This window comes from Orcinus orca, chromosome 19 (assembly GCF_937001465.1).
Source record: "Orcinus orca chromosome 19, mOrcOrc1.1, whole genome shotgun sequence".
Lineage (NCBI taxonomy): Eukaryota > Metazoa > Chordata > Mammalia > Artiodactyla > Delphinidae > Orcinus > Orcinus orca.
In genome coordinates, this window is record NC_064577.1 from 37,939,772 (window position 1) to 37,961,078 (window position 21,307).

Sequence of the window (21,307 nt, forward strand, 5' to 3'; positions counted from 1 at the left end):
GCAAAGAAGTAGGGCCTCAGACCCAGTGTCCTCGGACTCACCCTGAGCCTCTCCTGGCCTCCGTTTCCTCACCTGAGAAATGAGGGTGTTGGTCTTTTCCTTTAAAGTGCCTTCCTGCACGCAGACGCCTGCGTGACCTCTGACCCTGACTGCCACTTCAGGCTAAGCCCCTAGCTCTGCCACTCTGGTGCACCACAGCAGAGCAGGGGCTCTGCTCCATACAGGAACCAAGATGCTACGTATATACAATAGAATATTACTCAGCCATAAAAAGAAACGAAATCGAGTTATTTGTAGCGAGGTGGATGGACCTAGAGTCTGTCATACAGGGTGTAGTAAGTCAGAAAGAGAAAAACAAACACCGTATGCTAACACATATATATGGAATCTAAAAAAAAAAAAAAAAATGGTTCTGAAGAACGTAGGGGCAGGACAGGAATAAAGACGCAGATGTAGAGAATGGACTTGAGGACATGGGGAGGGGGAAGGGTAAGCTGGGACGAAGTGAGAGAGTGGCATGGACATATATACACTACCAAATGTAAAATAGAGAGCTAGTGGGAAGCAGCCGCATAGCAGAGGGAGATCAGCTCCGTGTTTTGTGTCCACCCAGGGGGTGGGATAGGGAGGGTGGGAGGGAGGAGATATGGGGATACATGTATATGTATAGCTGATTCAGATAAAGCAGAAACTAACACACCACTGTAAAGCAATTATACTCCAATAAAGACGTTAAAAAAAAGAACCAAGATGCTGGAAATGAGCTCCATCCCCAAAAAGAGAGTGCAAGGGAAAAAAAGATCTGCCATTTTCCTCAAAATAAAAACAGAGGCAGATGGCTGGGAGGGTTTTCATGGCTAATTAAATATGCTTTAGCCTCTAAGTTAATTATGAAATGGTTCCTGCAGGGGGAACTCTGCTTTGCATGGAGTGGGTTCAGGTAAGTAGCCTGGGGAGGCTGCAGGGGCCCCCTTTGCATCTCTCTCCGACATGAATAAAAGGTCCTCCTGTCTAGGCCTCAGAGGCAACAGCAAAGGCCACCAGTTCAGGGGGTGACAGGAGTCACTCACTTCCCCAGGGCATTTGTAAAGAGAGAGGTACCAAACAGCAGAGCTGGGACTCCATAATTTCCTTTCGGAGAATTTCTTCTAAGGCCATTATCAGAAACCCAGACAAAGATTTCCTGGACGAGAATATTTGCCACAGCACCATTTATAATCACGAAAAATAGGAAACCGCCTAGACACCCGCAAATAGAGAACTGGCTACGTAAATTCTGATACAACCAGACAATGAAATATCATGTAGTCATTAAGATGGCGTTTTTGAAAACTAGATAATGACACAGGGAAAAGCTCTGGTTGTATAAAATGAAAAGAGCAAGATGCAGAATTGTATATAACGTACCACCTAATCTTATAAATAGTTGTGCACAGGAAAAAAAAAAGGGGTGGCACGTTAAATGCTAATAATGATTATTTTTGAGAGAGAAGATTCTGGGAGCTTTTGCTTCTTTCCATGAGCACCTTTCTGTATTTTCTTAATTCTTTGCAATGAGCATGTATTACTCTCATAGTCGGGAAAATAATAAAATTTTGTAAATGCCAGAACCACTTATAATGGATTTCCGAGTGGGCCTGAACAATTTTTCACACCTCCTTTGAAGTCAATGAACTTTACTAAAATGTGAGATTCCAGGATCGATAAAGCTGGGTAAGAGTTTATTTTCTAGAACTCTCGAGGGCAGGTGCTTTCAACGGGCAGCACTGCACATGTTAATTGCCCATTCCCACTGGTGGAAGGAATATGACATGGCGTCTGGCTCTGTCAGCTCTGACAAATGCCCAGGGGTCTGGGGGAGAGGAGGTAGGCAGGAGTTCCTGGAACCACCTAATCTAAGGACTTGAGGCCTTGGGACTAACGAGGTTGGCAAGCATACAGCTGAGGTGTTCCGAGTAGGAGAAATCTTTATGGTCTGGAGAAGCATAAGGATGAGAAGAAGGTCAAGGGTGAAATCCCAGTCTGGCCAGGACCATAATACTGGACTCTCCTTGGTCTCTGGAACCTCCTTGGAGTCCCCAGAATTATGTAGGGACAGTGGTAGCCAGGCTGACCTGTAGAAGCTGAGAAGGTATGATTGACCTCACATGCCTACTGGCAAGACAGGCATAGGGGATGGAAATAGAAAAAAAATTCACAAATGTTCATATGATCCAAACACCACTTGACATTATGACAGCTGCCATCCCTTGTCAATTTAGCAAGCCCCCGTCACTAAAACAACTCACATCCCAGAATTTAAAAGTAGGGGGCGGGCTTCCCTGGTGGTGCAGTGGTTGGGAATCTGCCTGCCAATGCAGGGGACACGGGTTCGAGCCCTGGTCTGGGAAGATCCCACATGCCGCGGGACAACTAAGCCCGTGAGCCACAACTACTGAGCCTGCGCGTCTGGAGCCTGTGCTCCGCAACGGGAGAGGCCGCGACAGTGAGAGGCCCGTACACCGCGATGAAGAGTGGCCCCCGCTCGCCACAACTAGAGAAAGCCCTCGCACAGAAACGAAGACTCAACACAGCTATAAATAAATAAACAAATAAATAAATTTATAAAAAAAAAAAGTACGGGGCATTACCACAAGAGGGGAAGGAAGGAATTCTGTGTTTTGTCCTTATGAAGCGCTCTCTGGTGATGGTACTCCGTCTCTGGGCCCAGTGGTTGCTTCTATATACAAAGCCATCCCATTATTATGTGAAAGTCTCCATCAGGACTCTCTTGATGTTTCATTGCCACTCATGCCGCTCAACGTCACATGTGTCTTCTCCAGCTTCTAGAATCTAGCCAACAAAGTAAGGAGAATACCAAGATCACATAAACCCTAATTGTGAGGAGAATGAAGAACTCCAACTCGACCTAACTAACCACAATCACAGGAGACGTCAAAGAAATGAGGGATAAAAGAATTAGAGATGTTAGTGAGAGTTATCAGCTATGATGCAAGACACTCTCCAGGGGAACAAAAGAAGGGAGGGGTCCAGGCCACAGTGAGGAAGCAGCCTTGAGTATCTGCTGTCCCCTGTAACTTCTTAAGCAGGGTGCACAGCAGAACTCACCACAATTCCCCTTAAGAATCACCTCCTTTGAAGCTTCTGCTACAGGAAGGAACAGCAATTATGAAAAGCACTCTCAAATCTCTCTCCCCGCAATCCAGCATGACATAGACCTGGCCCATCACCAAAACTTTTCAAAGTAGCCCATTTTCCTTTGAAGACCATCTTAATTTTAAAGTGAATTTTTAAAAAAATATGACATTTTATAAATGGTTGCTTTATAGCCAGCTCTCTTGGAATGGGTCTTCTATTAAGGGGAAGGCTACCTGTCTCCAAGTTCATGGTAACAAATTGTGCTTTCAACAAACAGATCATGACCTGAACCCAGAAACATGTGCCAGCCTCAGTGGTCTTTGCCTCTCGAGCCATTGCCATCATCATATTACATTGGACTTTAACATCCCTAAATTGATTTTCCTTCTCCAGATTTGGTTTTGCACGTATATTGGCAAACATGTTGAGCTGTTATAAGGTGACACAAACCACCAGCCAACAATCCCATTCTTAAAGCATCCCCATTCCATTTGACCTGTGCCATATGACATGTTGGTGCAAGTGTTTGAATATGTTGTTGTGTTTATTGATGCAAAAAATGAGCAAAACCAGGAAATTGAAAGTGCAAGTATTAGTAATAAAAAACAAAAGTTTTCACAAACTTAATATAATTTTGAAACTAAGATGAAAATCATCAGGATGCTGAAAGCATCAAATCTTTAGGTTCAATGAGTGTTCATTGGTCCTGAGCCTATTGATTGGATTCACACGTGAGGGAAAGAAAACAAAGTCTTGGGAATTCCCTGACTTTGGTCCAGGGGTGAGGTCTCAGCACTTTCACTGCCAGGGCCCGGGTTCCTTCCCTGGTTGGGGAACTAAGATCCTGTAAGCCGCATGGCAGCAGCCCTCCAAAAAAGTCTTAGAAATAAATAGTCATTAATTGTGTCTTAGAGGCAACATATAATTAGGGAGTCGATCATTCTTTTCAGCTCTCTGAGTAAAGAATCCACCTTAAAACATACAACAACAATCATTAACGCACAGAGTGCAATAAGATTCTGTTCTAAGGCTTTAAGTGTATTCAGTCACTTAGTTTGCACAAGAATCCTTCAAGGTCGTTACTATAATCATTCTCAGTTTCAGAAAACTGAGGCACAGAGAGCTCTCGGCCAAACACCAGGAAGTGGCTGATTTATGCCCATGCAACCAGGTGGCTGTCCACATTCTGAACCACTAGACCGCATTGCCTCTTGTATAGAATAAGGGCATCACCCAACTTTGATACATTTGATACTCATAGACGCTTTCAGGAATTTGTTACATGTAAAAGAAATAAGATAAAGTTCTACTGGGACAGGGCAGTCCTTGAGGAAAGCTCCCTCTTTGCTGTACTTGGCTTTCATGAGCGCGCTGTGGTCAACTTTCAGACCTCATATCAAAGCAGAATCGAGGAAGAATTTAGAAAAGATCAAGACAAAAGTCATTTCTGCCGTGATCAAGGCCATTAGCCAAAGAGCAATCCTCTTTGTACTTCATGTTAGGGAGCTGAGTTCAGGTCCAGGAAACATACAAAAACTCCTACACAACGCAGAACCCATGGCCATTAGATTTCTAAAAAAGCCTTTGAGAAGGGGCTGCTGAGATGCAGGATGTCTGCAGGGGGCAGATGACTTCCCTGTTGCTGGGAACACTTCCTGTAGCCTGGGATGTGGCTGGAACGCGAGGCTGGTCCACTTTGAAATGCAGGGAAACCTGTGTGCCTGGGAGGGTGAGAAGGATAGAGGATGCACCTGCCGGGCAGGTCTGATCTCAAATCTCCCAAAGCAGGTTAAGTGTTAGGGTTTCAACGTGAAGAGGTGAGCGCTTCTTCAGGGTGAATGCTGACAGTCCTTAAACTTGGAAACCAGATTTGCTGGGACTAAACATACATGGGAGCCCAGTCTGGATAGCCTGGTACCAAGGTGGGCCCTTTCATGGGTCACAGACGCCCTTCGAGAAGCTGCAGACACTCTGGGGAAAAAAAACGTACGTGCGCACATACGCATAAGGTTTCACATACACCATGCATCCCAGAACCACCACTCCCTCCCCAGACAAATCCATGTCCCCTCCCCAGACTGAAGAGTCCTTGCAGAGAGAAGGGGCATTTGGGATGTGAGCTGGGAAGGCTAAAGGGACAGAGCAACTTGGGTCACGTGACCTGTCCGCTGGTTCAACGCCAGGTCCGGAAGGTTACAAAAGGTCTCCTCACCAGGCCCTGCCCGTCAGAGCCCCTCACAAGCTGTTCTCATTCACACTCTCAGCATCTTGCGAGAGGCATGGGGCGGCAGCCTCATTCCTCCTGTGGCCATTCGGGGAGAGGTGAAAGCTGGATGCCTTGTCCATCTGTCCATCCTGGGGCCTGCCCTACCTGCCTGTCTCCACACGTCACCCCCCCCACACAAGCTGTGCAGACATCCCTATCCATCTGCCTTTCTTCTACTCCTAGTGTGGGAGTGGGTGCAGGGGAGTGGGGCTGTCTACAGAAGGGGTTTCAGCCCTGGGAGCGACCCCGGACTCAACCCACTTGGAGAGAGGCTGGTGAAGAGGACGACGCAGTACGTGGACTGGGGAAGAGCGGAGGGCTTGGAAGAGTAGGCGTAGGGGCCCGTGGGGGCTCTTCAGGAAGAGGGTGGGGGGCAAGGTGGGGTGGGGCTGCAGGAAGCTCCCTGGGGGAGCTCCACTACTTGTGAGCGTGGAGCTAATGGGGGCTGTCAGCCGAGGGGGTGAGAATGTGCGCTGGGGCGGGCAGGGGGGCGCTGAGATGGGAGCGGGGGTCGCGGCCAGGATGCAAGCTGTGGATCAGAGAGACATGGCTGAGGAGTGGCCCATCGAAGGCCTGCATGGAGCTGTGGGGAGGGGTCCTGGAGTGGCATCTGTCCTGGCCTGCAGAAAGAGGTGTGGAAGAAAGAAGTCAGATGCCAAGGGTGATGGCCAAGGCCCCAGGAGATGGACGGAAACTTCCAGCAACTGCTAAGCAACCTACTTCCCGAGACTGCCCCAGATCCCTGTGCTCCTGACCTGACTCTCCAGGAGAGAACCCACCCCTGAAGGCTGGGTTTGCCCCTCGGCCAATGCTTCCCGCGTCGTGTCCCCGTAAGTGGTGAGAGCCTCACACCTGAGGGTCCAGGTGACAGGATGGCCTCAAGGTTCATCACCCCAAGCACATGTTTCTTGAACAAGTGCCCGCTGTTGGCCTCTGTGTGGATAAAGGTGACCAGAGGAGCTAGGCCAAGGGCAGGGGATGATGCCTGGGTGCGGGTGTCTGTGTGTCCAGCAGGGGGAGGCAAGGGTGGGGTAGAGGGTGCTCTCGAGGGCTGCTGCGAGTTTGCACGGGGCCCCCAAAGCCAAGCTGCTGAAACTCATCCTTGGGTCACTAGATCTCTAGCACACAGGGCCACCCTACTCCGGGGCACCCTACAGAGCGAAGGCTGTGTGAGCCTTGTGCACGCACCTTGTATCAGAGCATTGAGGGCCAGGGAGCGGTAGCTTCAATCTTCTCATGGATGTGTAAGCCGCCTGCTCAAATTCTGTGCAAAGCTCTCAGAAAGACTTGCCCAAGGTCACCAAGATCACGGAAGCAGCGTGGAGGATGAAAAAGCACGGCCAAGGGCAGACAGACTGCTCTCAAGTCCTGGCGCCTCCACCGACCAGCTGAGCAGCCTTGGTTAAGTGATTTGACCTCTCTGAGCCTCACGTGCACAGCAGGCAGGATAAGAGCCCTAACAGCAAAGGAAAGGGCGCACCTAAAAGCGCTGATCTCCAGCCCTGCAAATGCTGGTTCCCTGTCCACCAAGCGGTGGCAGGTCTTTCGGTATCACACCTGCCTCAGTTCTCTCACTACCCTCTCAGCTTGTAGAGGGTCTTTCTGCTTTTGTTTTGTGTATTAGTTATCTATTGTTGTATGAAAAAAAATTACCCAAGGGAATTCCCTGGGGGTCCAGTGGTTAGGACTCCAAGCTTCCACTGCAGGGGGCATGGATTCGATCCCAGGTCGGGGAACTAGGACCCTGCAAGCCGCGTCCCATGGCGGAAAAAAAAAAAATTACCCCAAACTTAAAACAACTGTACAGGAAAAACACACATCAAGCAAGTGTCTGACACCAGCTGGTGTCCTACAATTTCACTCAATTCTGACAGGATCTACCTGGAAAGACCATCAGATCCCACAGATAAAGGCCTCAGTCCCACAAGACTGACCCCTCCCACACACACACCTCCAGAGACCGATTGCAAACCCCAAGTTGTCTCCTGTACTTCTGACAAACTGGTCATAAATCAGGGCTCCTAGGATCTCCTTCTTGGTCCCCATCTTCAATAATTCGCTAGAATGGCTCACAGAACTCAAGGAAACACTTACTTGCATTCACTGGTTTATTACATAGTAAAGGATATGGTAAGGGTACAGATACACAGCCAGATGAAGAGATATACAGGGCAAGGTCTGGAAGTGTTCAGAGTGCAGGAGCTTCTGTCCCCATGGAGTTCGGGTGTATCACTCTCCCAGCACGTGGATTTGTTCACCAACTGGAAAGCTCTCCGAACCCCAGATTTGGGGGATTTTTATGGAGTGTTCTTCATGTAGACACGATCGATCACTAGGTCAATCTCCAGCCCCTCTCCCCTTCCTGAAGGATGGGGAGATGGGGCTGCAAGTTCCAAACATCTAATCGTGCCTTGGTTTTTCCAGTGACCAGCCACCATCCTGAAGGCTTCCAGGAGCCCACCAAGAGTTGCCTCATTAGAACAAAAGACTTTCCTATCATCCAGGAATGTCCAAGGGATTTAGAAGCTCTGTGTCAGGAACCAGAGACTAAGACCAAGATATATTTTTTCCTATTATTTCACAACAAATATTTCTTATCTCATAGCTTCTGTGAATCAGAGTTCAGAAGCAGCTTGGCTGGGGGGTTCTGGCTCAGGGTCTCTGATGAGGCTGCAGACAAAACATTGGTCTGGGCTGCCGTCATCTGAAGGTTTGACCAGGGCTGGTGGTTCTGCTCCAAATGGCTTATTCACGTGGCTATTGGCCAAAGGCCTCCGTTCTTACTTGCTGTGGCAGGAGGCCCCTGTTTCTCACCAGGTGAGAGTTTCTGACCATCTCTCCATTGGGTGGCTTGAGTGTTCTCACCACATGGCAGTCAGCTTTCTCCCCAAGAAAGAGAAGGCAACCATGGCACCTTTGATGACTAGTCCCAGAAGTTACATGCTGCTGTTTCCACTTTCTTCTACACATTAGAGAGAAGTCACTAAGTCCACCCACACTCAAGGGGAAGGGAATCAAACTCCACACCTACAGGATGAAGTATCAAAGAATTTGCATACATATCTTAAAACCACCACATCTTGGCTTTCCCTACACAGAACACAAACAAATGAGCTAGGGACCCTCCAGCCAGTAGGAGCCCCTCAGCATCTGGAGGACTTGGTTGGAGTGGGGATAAGATATCCAAAATCTGAGGACATTTGGAAGGTCTCTAATAGCCCTCAGCAAACATCCCCTGGAGGACACAGCAGAACTGGCCAGAGTGGGTGAAGGCTCCACCCACACCATCCTTCCAGCCCCTTCCTGATTTCCTGAGTCAGACTGGGGGTGAAATGTTGCTCATCCATGTTTCAAGGGGCAAATTACTACTATTTGGGGCATAGCTGAGGCAGCCAGTCAGGGCTGCACCTGAAATGTGGGAGAATCCTTGCACCCAGTAGGGGTCCCTCTAGTCAGTATTTCCCATCATCCCTGATGATGAGAATCACGTGTGCCCCAGCTCTAACCTACTGCATCAGAATTTTCAGAGCAGAAGAACAGTGATCTAGAGAGTTGACAAAGTACCCCAGGTGACTCTTACCATCAGGGATGTTTGGGAAATTATAGGGCTGATGGAAAGAGGACAATCCAATGAGGAGCCACAGCTAACTTCAGTTACTGAATCTGTAAAATGGGAATAACCAGGATTACGTCAATTGCCTAAAGGCAAGCCTGGAACAAATGGTTTCTTGGGGTTCCTTTCAGCTCTGGACCAGAGCAGAGAGGAAGTGTGGAGAGATTTTGGCAACTGGAACCAGTAAACTCCCTCAGGGAAAGAGACTGTAGTTAAGGCAGGTGAAGCAGGCATGCCCGTCTTTCTCTTGAGTGCTGCGACTCATCTGAGGAGTTGGTGTCACAGGGCCTCCTGGGGTCCCTGGGGGCTGCCCACCCACTCCGCAGCTCTGGCAGGGGAAATCTGTCAGCTGGGTTTGGCAGCTCTCCCAGCACCAACCCAAGAAGGCTCTGAACAGAAATGAAATCTGCCTTTTCACTCCAGAGGATGCACCCTCCTCTCCCCCGTGAGTCAGCCACACACATGCAAACCCAGAATATTCTGGGTGGACAGATGGAGGGAAGATGGGAGGGAACCCAAACCAGCCTGTGGGGCAAACTGGCAAATCCAAGGACTTTGGTGGCAGAGAGACCTGGGTTCAAATCCTACCTCTACCACCTCCAGGCTCTGTGACCTTGGGCCAGTTTCATGGTCTCAGTTTCTTCCTCTGTGAAATGGGAATAATAATATCATTGTGACTGTTACGAAGAGAGGTAACAGAGCATAGTGGCCAATAGCTCAGCTCTGAAGCCAGACTTCCTGGGTTGAATCCCAGCTCTGCTACTTACTACCTGTGTAATCTTGTGCAGGTCACCTAACCTCTTTTTTTTTTTAAACATCTTTATTGTACCTAACCTCTTAAAGCCTCAGTCTCACTAACTATAAGATGGGAGTAATGATAGTTCCTATTCCAGATGGTTGCTGTGAGGATATGAGTTCAGTTATGTGAAGCACTCAGAGTACAGGCACACACTAAGCGCCACGTACGTGCTCTCCGTATAAAGGAAGGCTCCGGGATACATGGAAACTGCTCTCGGTCACCCTAGAGCATGGATGGGGAAGAAAACTGGACTTGACTGAGCCCCAGCGACAGGCCACTGTGCTAGGTGTTTCCACATCCAAGTCTTCCTCCTGCTGTCACCTCCCTCCTCTTCTGGTTGCTTTCCATTCCACTACTCACCCCCCATGAAGTCGTCCCCTCCTCCTGCCCACCTCCTGCCAGAGATGGGTTACTTTGACAAACTTGAACCAAGGTCCTCTCATATCATGAAGCCCCATGTAGAGTCCCCAGGAAAGGGCCAGGGTGCTGGGGGCTTGGGAGGTAAGATGAAGGAAGAGATCAAAACCCAGATCTCAGGGAGCAAAGGACATCATCCTTGGAGAGGCAGGTGTGGCAGTAGGCCAGGTGGCAAGCCAGTGACCATGCAGATGGTGACAGTGCTCTAAGGCAGTGCTTCTCCATGCTGGCTGCACCTTAGCCTCAGCTGGGGAGCTTTAAAAATGCTGATGCCTGGGTCCTACTCCATAGGGTCTAATGTAATTACCCTGGGATGTGCCTGGGCATTGAGAACTTTGAAAGCTCCCCAGGTGATGCTCTCGTGCAGCCAGGGCTCTGGAACAGTGGTTCTTAAACTTCAACATGTATAAAAATCATCCAGAGGTGGGCTTCCCTGGTGGCGCAGTGGTTGAGAGTCAGCCTGCCGATGCAGCGGACACGGGTTCCTGCCCCGGTCTGGGAAGATCCCACATGCCGCGGAGCGGCTGGGCCCGTGAGCCATGGCCGCTGAGCCTGCGCGTCCGGAGCCTGTGCTCCGCAACGGGAGAGGCCACAACAGTGAGAAGCCTGCGTACCACCAAAAAAAAAAAAAAAAAAAATCATCCATAGGGCTTTTTAAAATACAGACTGCTGGGCCCCACCCCTAGAGTTTCTAATTCTGTAGGTCTCAGGAGTGGCTTAAGAAGGTGCATTTTTAACAAGTTTCCAGATGCTGCTGATGCTGCTGGGTCCCTGGGACTACATTTTGAGAACCGCTATTCTAGGGCAGGGGTCAGCAAACTAAGCCTCTTGGGCCAAATCCACCCTGTGGCCTGTTTGTTATAAATAAAGTTTTATTGAAACACAGCCACACCCACTCATCCACATATTGTCTGTGGCTGCTTTCATGATACAACAGAGTTGAGTAGTAAGGACAGACTCCATATGCCTTGCATAGCCCCAAATGTTCATTACCTATCTCTTTACGGAAAAACATTTGCCACTCCAGTTGTAGAAGCCACAGGTGGTGGGATCCTGGGTCCCTGAGTGACTGCCTGGAGAAGAGCTTTCTTACTAACCTTGGGCTGTTATATGAGGAAGAAAGAATATCAACCAACATTGTTTAAGCCATGGTATGTTGAGGTCTCTTTTTACAGTAGCTTAGCTTCAGCTACATTCTTTTTTTAAATAAATTTATTTATTTTTGTCTGTGTTGGGTCTCTGTTGCTGCACGCAGGCTTTCTCTAGTTGCGGCAAGTGGGGGCTACTCTTCGTTGTGGTGCGTGGGCTTCTTATTGCGGTGGCTTCTCTTGTTGCGGAGCACGGGCTCTAGGAGCGTGGGCTTCCGTAGCTGCAGCACATGGGCTCAATAGCTGTGGCTCGCGGGCTCTAGAGCGCAGGTTCAGTAGTTGTGGTGCACGGGCTTAGTTGCTCCGCGGCATGTGGGATCTTCCCGGACCAGGGCTCGAACCCGTGTCTGCTGCATTGGCAGGCGGATTCTTAACCACTGCGCCACCAGGGAAGTCCTGTCAGCTATACTCTAACCACTGGTTCCAGCACTTCCTGGCTGTTCTATAGCCTCTCTGAGCCTCAGTTTCCTCATCTGTAAAATACGAATAATAATATCAACCTTATGGGTTATTGGAAGAATTAAAAATATGAATCCCTGGCTCATAGAAGGGGCTCAACAGATCCTAGTTCCCTTATCCACTACCCAGTGTGCTTGGGGAAAGCAGGTCACAATCTGACACGTCAGAGAAAAATTGTTAAAACCTCTACGTGCTTGTTTCGCTCTTAAACCAGAACACACTCCACTTCCCCACTCCCTGCTGCAAATGCATACAGTTTTCTTTTACTTGGAGGCTGGCACAGCTGTTCACTTGCAGAAGTGTCCTGCTCCGCTCCAATGAGCCGACCTTGGAGCTACTTTAACATAACAGTCTCTCCAGGTGGGAGACCCTCTGACTGGGCTAGAGGTTGAGGAAACTGGCTTAAGCGGCCACCCACAGCTCCGGAGGGGGCTGCATGGGAACACTTCATACCAAGGTCAGTAATTACACAATTTCTACTTGGTCCCACTTAGTGCCAGTCATGGAGTGGGGTTGCCTTTCCCCACTACTGGTGGAGAGTAGGTTGGTTAGTTCAAAAGCATGCTTTGATCATCTGCTGATTGTTGGCTACAGTGCCAAGGAACTGAGGAGGAAGAAAGAAGCGGGGATACAGTAAGAAACAGACCAAGAAGCACCACTGTCAGCAGCGCTTTGCAGGAGCCAGCTAGAAGCCAAGAAGTAGCCAAATGGGAATACTCAGGGATGCCTGGGGCCCTGAGTAAAGTCCATTCCACACCTGGCTGCTCACCTAGTCACTTGGGGAGTTGTTAAATATACAGATTCCCAAGTCTACCCTGGTCCAACGAGGCAGATTCCCTGGGGTGAGGACCCAGGACTCTTTCGTTTTAACACACTCCCTGGGTGATTCTGGTGGTACCAGCATAGCACTGGTCTGAGGATAGATTTTGAGGAAACACTACACTAAATGTAATAGGAAGGAGCACGTTGATGCCCACAGATCTGGGTTCAAATTCTGCGTCCAAGGCACACAAAAAAGACCAAGCATAATAGAAAAAAGTGATGAGTTGAGCTATATAAATTTTTTTTAAAACTTCTACCATTCAATTATTATTATTATTTCTATTATTATTTTCATAATAGATACTATTATGAAAATGAAGAGACAAACCACAGACTGATATCTGCACACAGCATCTGCGATGGGCCAGGCCCTCTTCGAAGGGCTTATTTAATCATCACAACTTTCTGTGGTAGGTACAATTATTGTCTCCATTTTACAGATGAGGAAACTATGTTCCAGCAAGGTTAAGCAACCTGCCTGAGGGTGCACAGCTAGAAAACTGGCAGAGCTCGTCACCAGGACTCTGCCCTGCCTCCCAGCTCAAGCATGATGAACAACCAGAGCAGCTTGTAGGTACCTATTATGGTCAGGATTGGCAGAGGGTACTCCAGTTCCTTCCTTGATTGAAGTAGAATTTGTTCTTTGTATTGCAGACCTTGGAACTCCTCTGGGACCCCCAAGCTGTTTTCACCATACAGGAGATTTGGGGTTTGGCATTGTCTCCAGCCCTTTGTTGCTATTTACAGATGGTCTCGTCCTCTGTCTGCAGCTGCTCAAAGTTCACCTGTGCAACAGATCCTCTAGTACCAACGTTCCTGAGAGGTTGGTGCCTTCTGAGATAAATCTACAGGATGCCAGCTCCTGAAGGATGCCAAAGCGGTGGCCCCCTTCCTGGTGCCCACTCGATGCCACATGCCTGTCCTCCCTTCAGCAGTCAGTAATCGTGGGAGGGGATGGATGATCGGCTCCTTCGGGCAGCAAGAGTAACTCCCTGATTGAAACAGACCCTCCACTGGACAGAAAGGCGACTGCCTCAACCTTTCCCAAGTAGCATCATTAATCATCCCTCAGATTCAATAGTCCAGGAACGTTCAACAGCCCAAGAACGTCCTTTCTTAGCCTGGCGAGGAGCGCCATCAGTCAGAAAGGCAGGGGGGGGTGGGTATATCAGAAGACCTCTGGCACCTTCATAATTGCATGAGTAGCAGCCAGCTGGGAGTGGTCCAAGGGGGCTGAACAAAGGAAGCAGGCTGGATAAGAGGGTGATACTGTGGAGGGGCAGTTTGGAGCCACTGCCTCCAGAACCTTCTCTGAGTCTGGCCCTAGGAAGAGTAGAGAAGGAGAGGGGAAGAAGGGAGACCTCAAGTCTCAGCAGCAGCTGCAGCTGGTCCCTCCCATCCAAGGGGCCAGGATATTCTAGAACTACTGAGCCTGCCCAGGAAAGGTTTGGAGGTTGATGATGCCCCTAGCATGAGCACCTACGTGTCTACATCTTTGTCCAAGGCAGAACAACACCATCTGGCTGGGAGGCGAGACGTGTATTCAACATAAGAGCTGAGGACTCAGGGAAGGGCTCTCTGGAGGGGCTGCAGGGAAGAAGTAAGCCATGAAAGAAATGACACTTTGGCCATGAGGAAGGCAAACACAATCCAGACAGAGAAAAAAAAAAGTTCATTCATCCATTCAGTGAGCACTTATTGACCTACTATGGTCGGGCACTGTTTTAGGTCCGTGGGATACAAAGGTTTACAGAATGGGACCTGTCTCCTGAGCGGGCCAGGTTTAGGGTGAGGCAAGTAGGCAGTGAGAGGGCAAAACAAGGAATCACTTACTCTCAGGGGCCAGCCCTGCCCGCTCATGACTGAGAATGAGAGCCTCCTGGAAGCTTGCTCCCTGGGTACCTTGCCCATCTCACCCCATTCCCGGCCCTCCTCCTGGGGGACTCATAGTTCAGGATGAGCAAAGGTCTGAAGGTGGGACGCTGTGACCTCCTTAGCGTGGCATTCAAGGCCCTCGGGATTTCGCCCCATCTACCGTTTGAGGACCATCTCTTGCCCTCTCTCCTTTAAGCCTTTGCCCAGCCAAACCATGTTTATCTTCTGAATACGGTGTGAGCCTTCGCACCTCCATCCCCCACCCGGAATCCCCCACCCCCAATCCCGCATTCCCTGGCCAGGTCTGGCCCCCTTCAGGACTCAGCTCAAGCAACACCTGCTCTCTGGTGCATCCTCAACCACCGGAACCGTAACTGGCAACCTTGGTGCCCAGGGCAAGAACAAAGACCAGCTTGGTAGCCCCGGATATGGCTCAGGGGTGGGGAGCAGGGTATTATTAAGTATATGCACCTGGAAGCTGCCTATTTTAAATTACCATTCTTCCTACCAAGTGTCTCGCTGTGTAGGAGGCATGTCCTGTCATCAGGTAAATATAGTAACATTTTTCATTACAAAATCTAAAATCATTTTTTCCCCAAATATCACAGTCTCTCTCTTTTTTTTTTTTTGCGGTACACAGGCCTCTCACTGTTGTGGCCTCTCCCGTTGCGGAGCACAGGCTCCGGACGCGCAGGCTCAGCGGCCATGGCTCACGGGCCCAGCCGCTCCGCGGCATGTGGGATCTTTCCGGACTGGGTCACGAACCCGTGTCCCCTGCATCGGCAGGCGGACTCTCAACCACTGTGCCACCAGGGAAGCCCAGTCTCTCTATTTGACGAGTCTGGGATTCCAGCCCTGGCAATCACTCCCCACGAGAAATGAGGGTTTCCCTCTATGAGCTCTGAGGCCCCCTGTGAGCCCAAGCATCCCGTCTCAGTCTCGGAGCCTCCCCTCCCGCCCAGGGCAGCCAGCTGTGGGTCTCCAGACAAAGCACAGGGCCTGGCGCAGGCTCAGAGAGGTGACTGAGCGGGGGTCAGGGGTTGTATCGAGGAGACGCCTGGCTCAGAGCATGAAACAAGATTGTGACCAAGACACAGGCAGGTGCCATTCAGGGCAGAGAGGCCTGAAGGCTGCGCGGGAATCAGCCGGAGAGGCAGGGAAAGACCACAGGCCCCGAAAGGGCTCCCCTGATTCAGAGCAAAGCCAAGTGCCTCAGAAGGGTAGAAGGGGCCGTGAGGCTCAGTCACCTGTGGGGCTGGCTCCAAATACAGGCTCTGCCAGCTCTGATGGGAGTCTCCTCAAAGCGTGCCAACAGATGTCCCGTGGAGGGGAGAAACCGCAGAGAAACTACCACCCCAGCTGTGACTTCTCCCATGGAACTAAAAACAGCACATCTACCCCATGCTCTCTGTCTCCAGATGGATTCCGAAGCCTCTCTGCCCTGAGGGGGCTGGAGGTGGGGCAGACACTAGCCTGGGGAGGGGTCCCTGGGGGAGGACAAACCTGGGAGCTCAGAGAATGAGTGGCACCCCCAGGCTGGGTCTATGGCCTTGGAGGAAAATCACAGTGTGCTCCCTGTACCAGCCCCATGACACCCTGATCCCAGGAGGAGCATGGGAGAGCCGCGGCAGGGGTCCTTGTGCCCCTTTATTTGGATGGGGTAGGTCAGGCACAGGTAGATTAGGGATCATAAGCAAAAGGTGAAAAGCCAACACTTTTCCCCCGGTGGCCCACCTGGCAAAACATCTCCGAGACCCGAGAAAGCAAGTAGAGAGGCTAAGACACGGCTTGAGAAGCCTAAATGAGAAAGTCATGGGAAAGCATTTTGTCAACACTATTACGCTGTTATTACAGATGCACAGGGTGACATCGGGATTCTGAATGCAGCTATAACCGCTTTGGCTTGGGTGGACCCCAAATCACCCATAGCTGCTCCCCCTCCAGACCCACTAGCTCTCCCACTGCTGAGACCTGCCTGTGAGGACACAGGGGAGCCCTTGCCTCTCCCTAGCCGGTCCCCTCCTTCTCCTCCCCGCCTCCCTGGGCCGTGGGCAGGCTGCCCAGCACTATCAGGCAGGGTGGCTGCTGTGGGCTCAGACACCCTGGGCCCAGCCTTGGCAGTGAGCGAGGGGACGGATTGCAAGCTCTGGGGTAGGAGCTGCTGCATCAGACACACGCGGAAGCGTGTGACCATGATGGGCAGGGAGCGTTCCCAGCCCAGCCTGGGGCCAAGGCACATTTCCGCCCAGGGCAGCTGGCCTTAGGGGCAGAGAAGTACAGGGTCCCCAGGAACCCCTGGAGGGCTCCTGTTGACAAGTCTCAGCTTGGCCAACCACGGCTTCCTGTTCCCCACAGCGTCGGATGCGAGCTCTCTAGCCTTCTCGCCACGGCCCTCCCTGCCCTGTCTCTTTGATGTTTATCAGAAGTCACTTTCTTTTCAGGCAGACTGGCTGTACCTACTGTGTGCCACGCAGGGGCCTAGGCACCTAGGGTGCTACCAATGTAAACGGCACGCCTGCCCTCACACAGAGGCCATTTCCCCAAAGTAACAGAAGGCAGCGAGAACTCCACCCGCAGCTGAACAGAGCTCAGCAACTGGGACAGGGGAGAGGTTCTGGGAGGCAAAGTCTGGAGGTGGGCAGGGCTGGTGGTATCTGAATGGCCCCTCAGAGCCAGATCTCATCACAGCTCAGTCACTCCCACCTTGGGGCCTTTCCTTAACCATTCCCCGTGCCTGGAATGCCCTCTATCTTCCTATTGGGTTCCTGCCTCTCGCTTTGCTAAGAATACCCCACATGACGCTATGAACGGCTCAGAAGTGCATCTAATACCAAGAGGAGATAAAAATACTGTAATAGTGCCTGTTGTTTAGCACTAGTTCTGTGCCAGGAATAACGCTAAACATTTACATGCATAATCTCTTCTAGTCCTACAACAGTCTCACAAGGAAGGTATTTTTGTCCCCATCCTATAAATGGAGAAAGTGTGTCTCAGAGAGGTAAAGTAGCTTGCTCAAAGTCACACAGCTAGTCAGTGGAGTTCTGTTTCCCGCTAAAGCCTGCATTTACAACTGCCGCCTGTGCTGCCTCCCAAACTGGGTAAGCTTGAAACTCCACTTCTCCAGAGACACCTCAGGGTGTCCCCTACATCACATCTTCAACCCAGTTCATAGACAGGCCATCTAAATCATAGCAGTTACAGACAGACAGCAGGTGCCCTCTTTCCAGCCCTGAGAGTCTCCTCGGGTCACGGACAGAGGGTTGACTAGAGTCAAAAACCGGATCCTAATGCTACTTTGCCACCTTGGATGAGTCCTCCAACTCAGACTGATGGTGTCAACTTGGACAACGTGTTTATTCTCCCTGGGCTCTGGTTTCCTGCAATATAAGATGATGCCGTTGGATTGGGGCAGTGGTTCTCAGGCAAGACTGCCTCAACCCCCAGTGAGACCCAGGACAAAGAAAGGTGCTTTGGCCCCCAGGTCCGCCTCCCTCCAGCCCCCAGCCCCCCTCGCCTTGAGCCGCCCTCTCTGCAAAAGTGTGAAAATGTGAGCAATTCTCTCAGCAAGGCAATTTCCCTCGGCCCCTCCACATCTTCGGAACTGCACTGCAGGCTTTTTCTTCACTGAATGTGCTTCCCGAGCCCCAGCTCAGTGGGCAGAATGGGGCTTTGAAAGGGGGCCGTACCGGAAGGCTGTCCCTTCCGTCAGTGGGATCAGCTGATGATAGCGATGGGGGAAGGGCACCAAGTTTTTTCCACTCCCGCTGGGGACAGTGAGAAGCATGCAGTGAGGTAAACAGGTGAAGGGCTCTCCTGTGAACAACACCCCACCCGTATATACCCTTAAGAGTTCTTCTATTTTAAGAACTCACTGTGAAAAAGTATCCATTTTGTCCCTGTATAACTATGCCCCTTCATCTCAGCAATTAAGATCAGTGGTTAAAAGTGGACTTTCTGAAATCAGCCTGTCTGGTTGTCCAGCTCCCCCACTTTCTGGCCTAGCTGTGTGACCTCAGGCAAGTTACTTTACCTCTCTGAGCCTCACTTTCCTCACCTGTAAAGGATGATTATTGTACAGCTTGGCAGAAGGGCTCGATGAATTGTAGCTTCAGTGACTCTCTTACCGTGGGAGACACGGAGACTTGCCACCCAGAAACCCCTTCAAGGAAGGGGTGGCTGGCCAGCTTCAGGGGGCTGGGAGGCGGGGTGTGCCGGGTAAGCACACAGCTTCAGCTACAGAGAGCGGCTTTGCCCCAGGTCAAGCCCCTCCCAGGGCAGCCCTCATCGGGTAGCTGAGCAAGAAGGGGCGCCATCATGTTTTGGGGTGCAGGGCACGCTGACTGCTTGCTTCAGAGCCCCACCCCACCCCGGGTTGGCTGAAACTTTGTCGGGCCTCACAGTCCCGATTCTCCCTCTGCCTGGCCCTGCTGCTTCCCCTTCCCTCTATGGTTGATCCCCAGTAAACTCTGTCCCAGCCTCTGCTTCTGGAGAACCCAACCCATGACATATGTCATTATTCTGTGCTAATATAACCAGTGCAATAGGCCCTGGGTCCAGACTTTGCCACAGCTCCCAGTTTCCCTGGGTTATCCCAGCAGGTCCAAGATGTCTGCAAACCACAGTGCTGGGGCCGTGGGGACCAAGGCAATGCCAGTGGTTGATCAGATGGTCATTGCCTGCCTCAGAAATGGGCACCACATGCCAGATTAAGCAGCCCCTCACCGGAGTTCAGTGGAGCCCTTCCTTCCCTCTCTCCCTCCTTCTCCTTTCCTTCCTCCCTCCCTCCCTCTCTTTCCCCTTCTTCCCTCCTTCCTTCCTCCCTTTCCTCCCTCTCTGACCAGGCATTATGCCAGATGTAAGGGCTCTGGGATTATTAGGGCAGGGAGCTTACAGTCTAACATGAAAACAATTCAATTCAGCCTGATAAGCATTCAGCTAGAGGGTGCCACGGATGCTCAAAGGGGCACCCAGAGCATCAGGGGAGGCTTTCCGGAGAAGGAGATGTCTTCCTTAAGTCCTGAAGGGCAGGTAGGAGCTGGGCAGCCAAAGAGGGTGGAGGGAGATGTTCTAGAGAAAAGGGGAAGCTCACATCAGCCTGAACCAGGTACCCATGCACTTGCTGGGATGCTGTCAGTCTTGGAGCCTCCCCTCCCGCCCAGGGCAGCCAGCTGTGGATCTCCAGACAAAGCACAGGGCCTCTTGCAGGGTCAGGACTCAAGTTCAAAGAGTCGGCAGAGTTGCCTTTGGACATGGCCCACTTGTTTCCTGAAGATGGTGTTAAGTCACCCTTTGAGCTTGCCTTCTTCAACTCATAACTCAATGGCTTTCATCTCTCCCTGTAGGTCCTCATGCTCTAGCCTGTCCCCTTTCCACACACCCTACCTCTGCAAACACGCAACAGAACAGAAGTCCTTAATGCTCCTTCCAGCTGGGGTGGCAGGTGACGGGTTCTGGACACTCTGCTCCAAAATACAGCACCTTGGCATATCAAATATTTTAAGCTGAAAGTTTGAGAAAACATCAGAAGCAGGAAAGTATCTCTAACCTTCCCCCATCTTTCTCCCCTGAATCAGGTCCTAAGATCCTCCCATGAGAGGTGCCCTCCCTATACCCAGAGGAAAGGAGCATCCTTATCTCCAAGACAGAGGGACACTGAGAAGAATCTGGACGAATGGGCCTTGCTAAGTCTCCCTCAGTTTACTACACTTGTTCATACTCTTTGACCTATCATATTTCAACATGACTGTCCACTCTTCAGCAAACCTAGCATGAAAACACCCAGGCTTAACGTTTCTTTGGGTCTTCATTTCCATACGAAGGTGCTGGAATCATGTAAAACTTAGGTTAAATAAATTTTTATGCTTTTCTCCTGTTGTTCTGTCTTTGTCAGTTTTGTTTTCAGACCCAGCCAGGGACTCTAAGAGTGTAGAAGACTTTTTCCTCCCTCCACAGGCCTGGGGCTAATGTTCCCACACCTCACGTGGTGCCTGTAAAAAGCCTCCACATTCCACATGCCTGAGACCCCGGGTCCCTCTCCAGGCTTAGGGGGCTTGCTGTCCTAAAGTTGGCCATGCAGTGAATTGCTGCAAACAGAATCTTATTTTCTGCACAGAATCCATTATAAAGTCAGAGATTATTTCCAAGGGAGGTGGAGAAAACCTTAACAAGTTGGTTTTTCAATGGTCTCCCATCATGGTGCCCTGGCAGCTTTATAGGAAATGGGAGATATTGCCACCACCTAGTGAGTCACAGCGCCTCTCCTTAATCCAGGATCATCCCTCATTTTTCTTTTTTTTTTTTTGCGGTATGTGGCCCTCTCACCGTTGTGGCCTCTCCTGTTGTGGAGCACAGGCTCCGGATGCGCAGGCTCAGTGGCCATGGCTCACGGGCCCAGCCGCTCCGCGGCATGTGGGGTCTTCCCGGACCGGAGCACGAACCCGTGTCCCCTGCATCGGCAGGCGGACTCTCAACCACTGCGCCACCCGGGAAGCCCCATCCCTCCTTTTTTTTTTCCTTTTTTGAAACAGCTTTATTGAGCTATAATTCACATACCATACAATGCACCCATTTAAACTGTATAATTCAATGGCCTTTAGTGTATTTAGAAAGTTGTGTACCCATCAACACAATCAATTTTAGAACATTTTCAGGGAGTTCCCTGGTGGATTCAGTGCTTTCACTGCTGTGGCCTGGGTTCAGTCCCTGGTCAGGGAACTGAAATCCCACAAGCCACATGGCCAAAAAAAAAAAAGTTTTTTTAAGAACATTTT

At 50.6% G+C, this 21,307-nt stretch overlaps 1 protein-coding gene across 4 annotated transcripts in view; it reads right to left on the reverse strand.

The window, feature by feature from the left end:
- LOC101279155 (ADP-ribosylation factor 2) overlaps positions 1-21,307 on the reverse strand; it is a 101,243-nt gene that overhangs the window by 33,006 nt on the left and 46,930 nt on the right. The window contains exon 5 of one of the 4 annotated variants that reach the window (XM_012535052.3): positions 2,424-2,832. The exons of 2 other annotated variants lie outside the window; for them this stretch is intronic. In XM_012535052.3, coding sequence (XP_012390506.1) covers positions 2,779-2,832 — 54 coding nt within the window. In that variant the 3' untranslated portion in view covers positions 2,424-2,778. Of the gene's footprint in view, positions 1-2,423; positions 2,833-14,080; positions 14,250-21,307 lie in introns of those variants that run through there. One more of the 4 variants, XM_033439000.2, reaches the window with a different exon arrangement.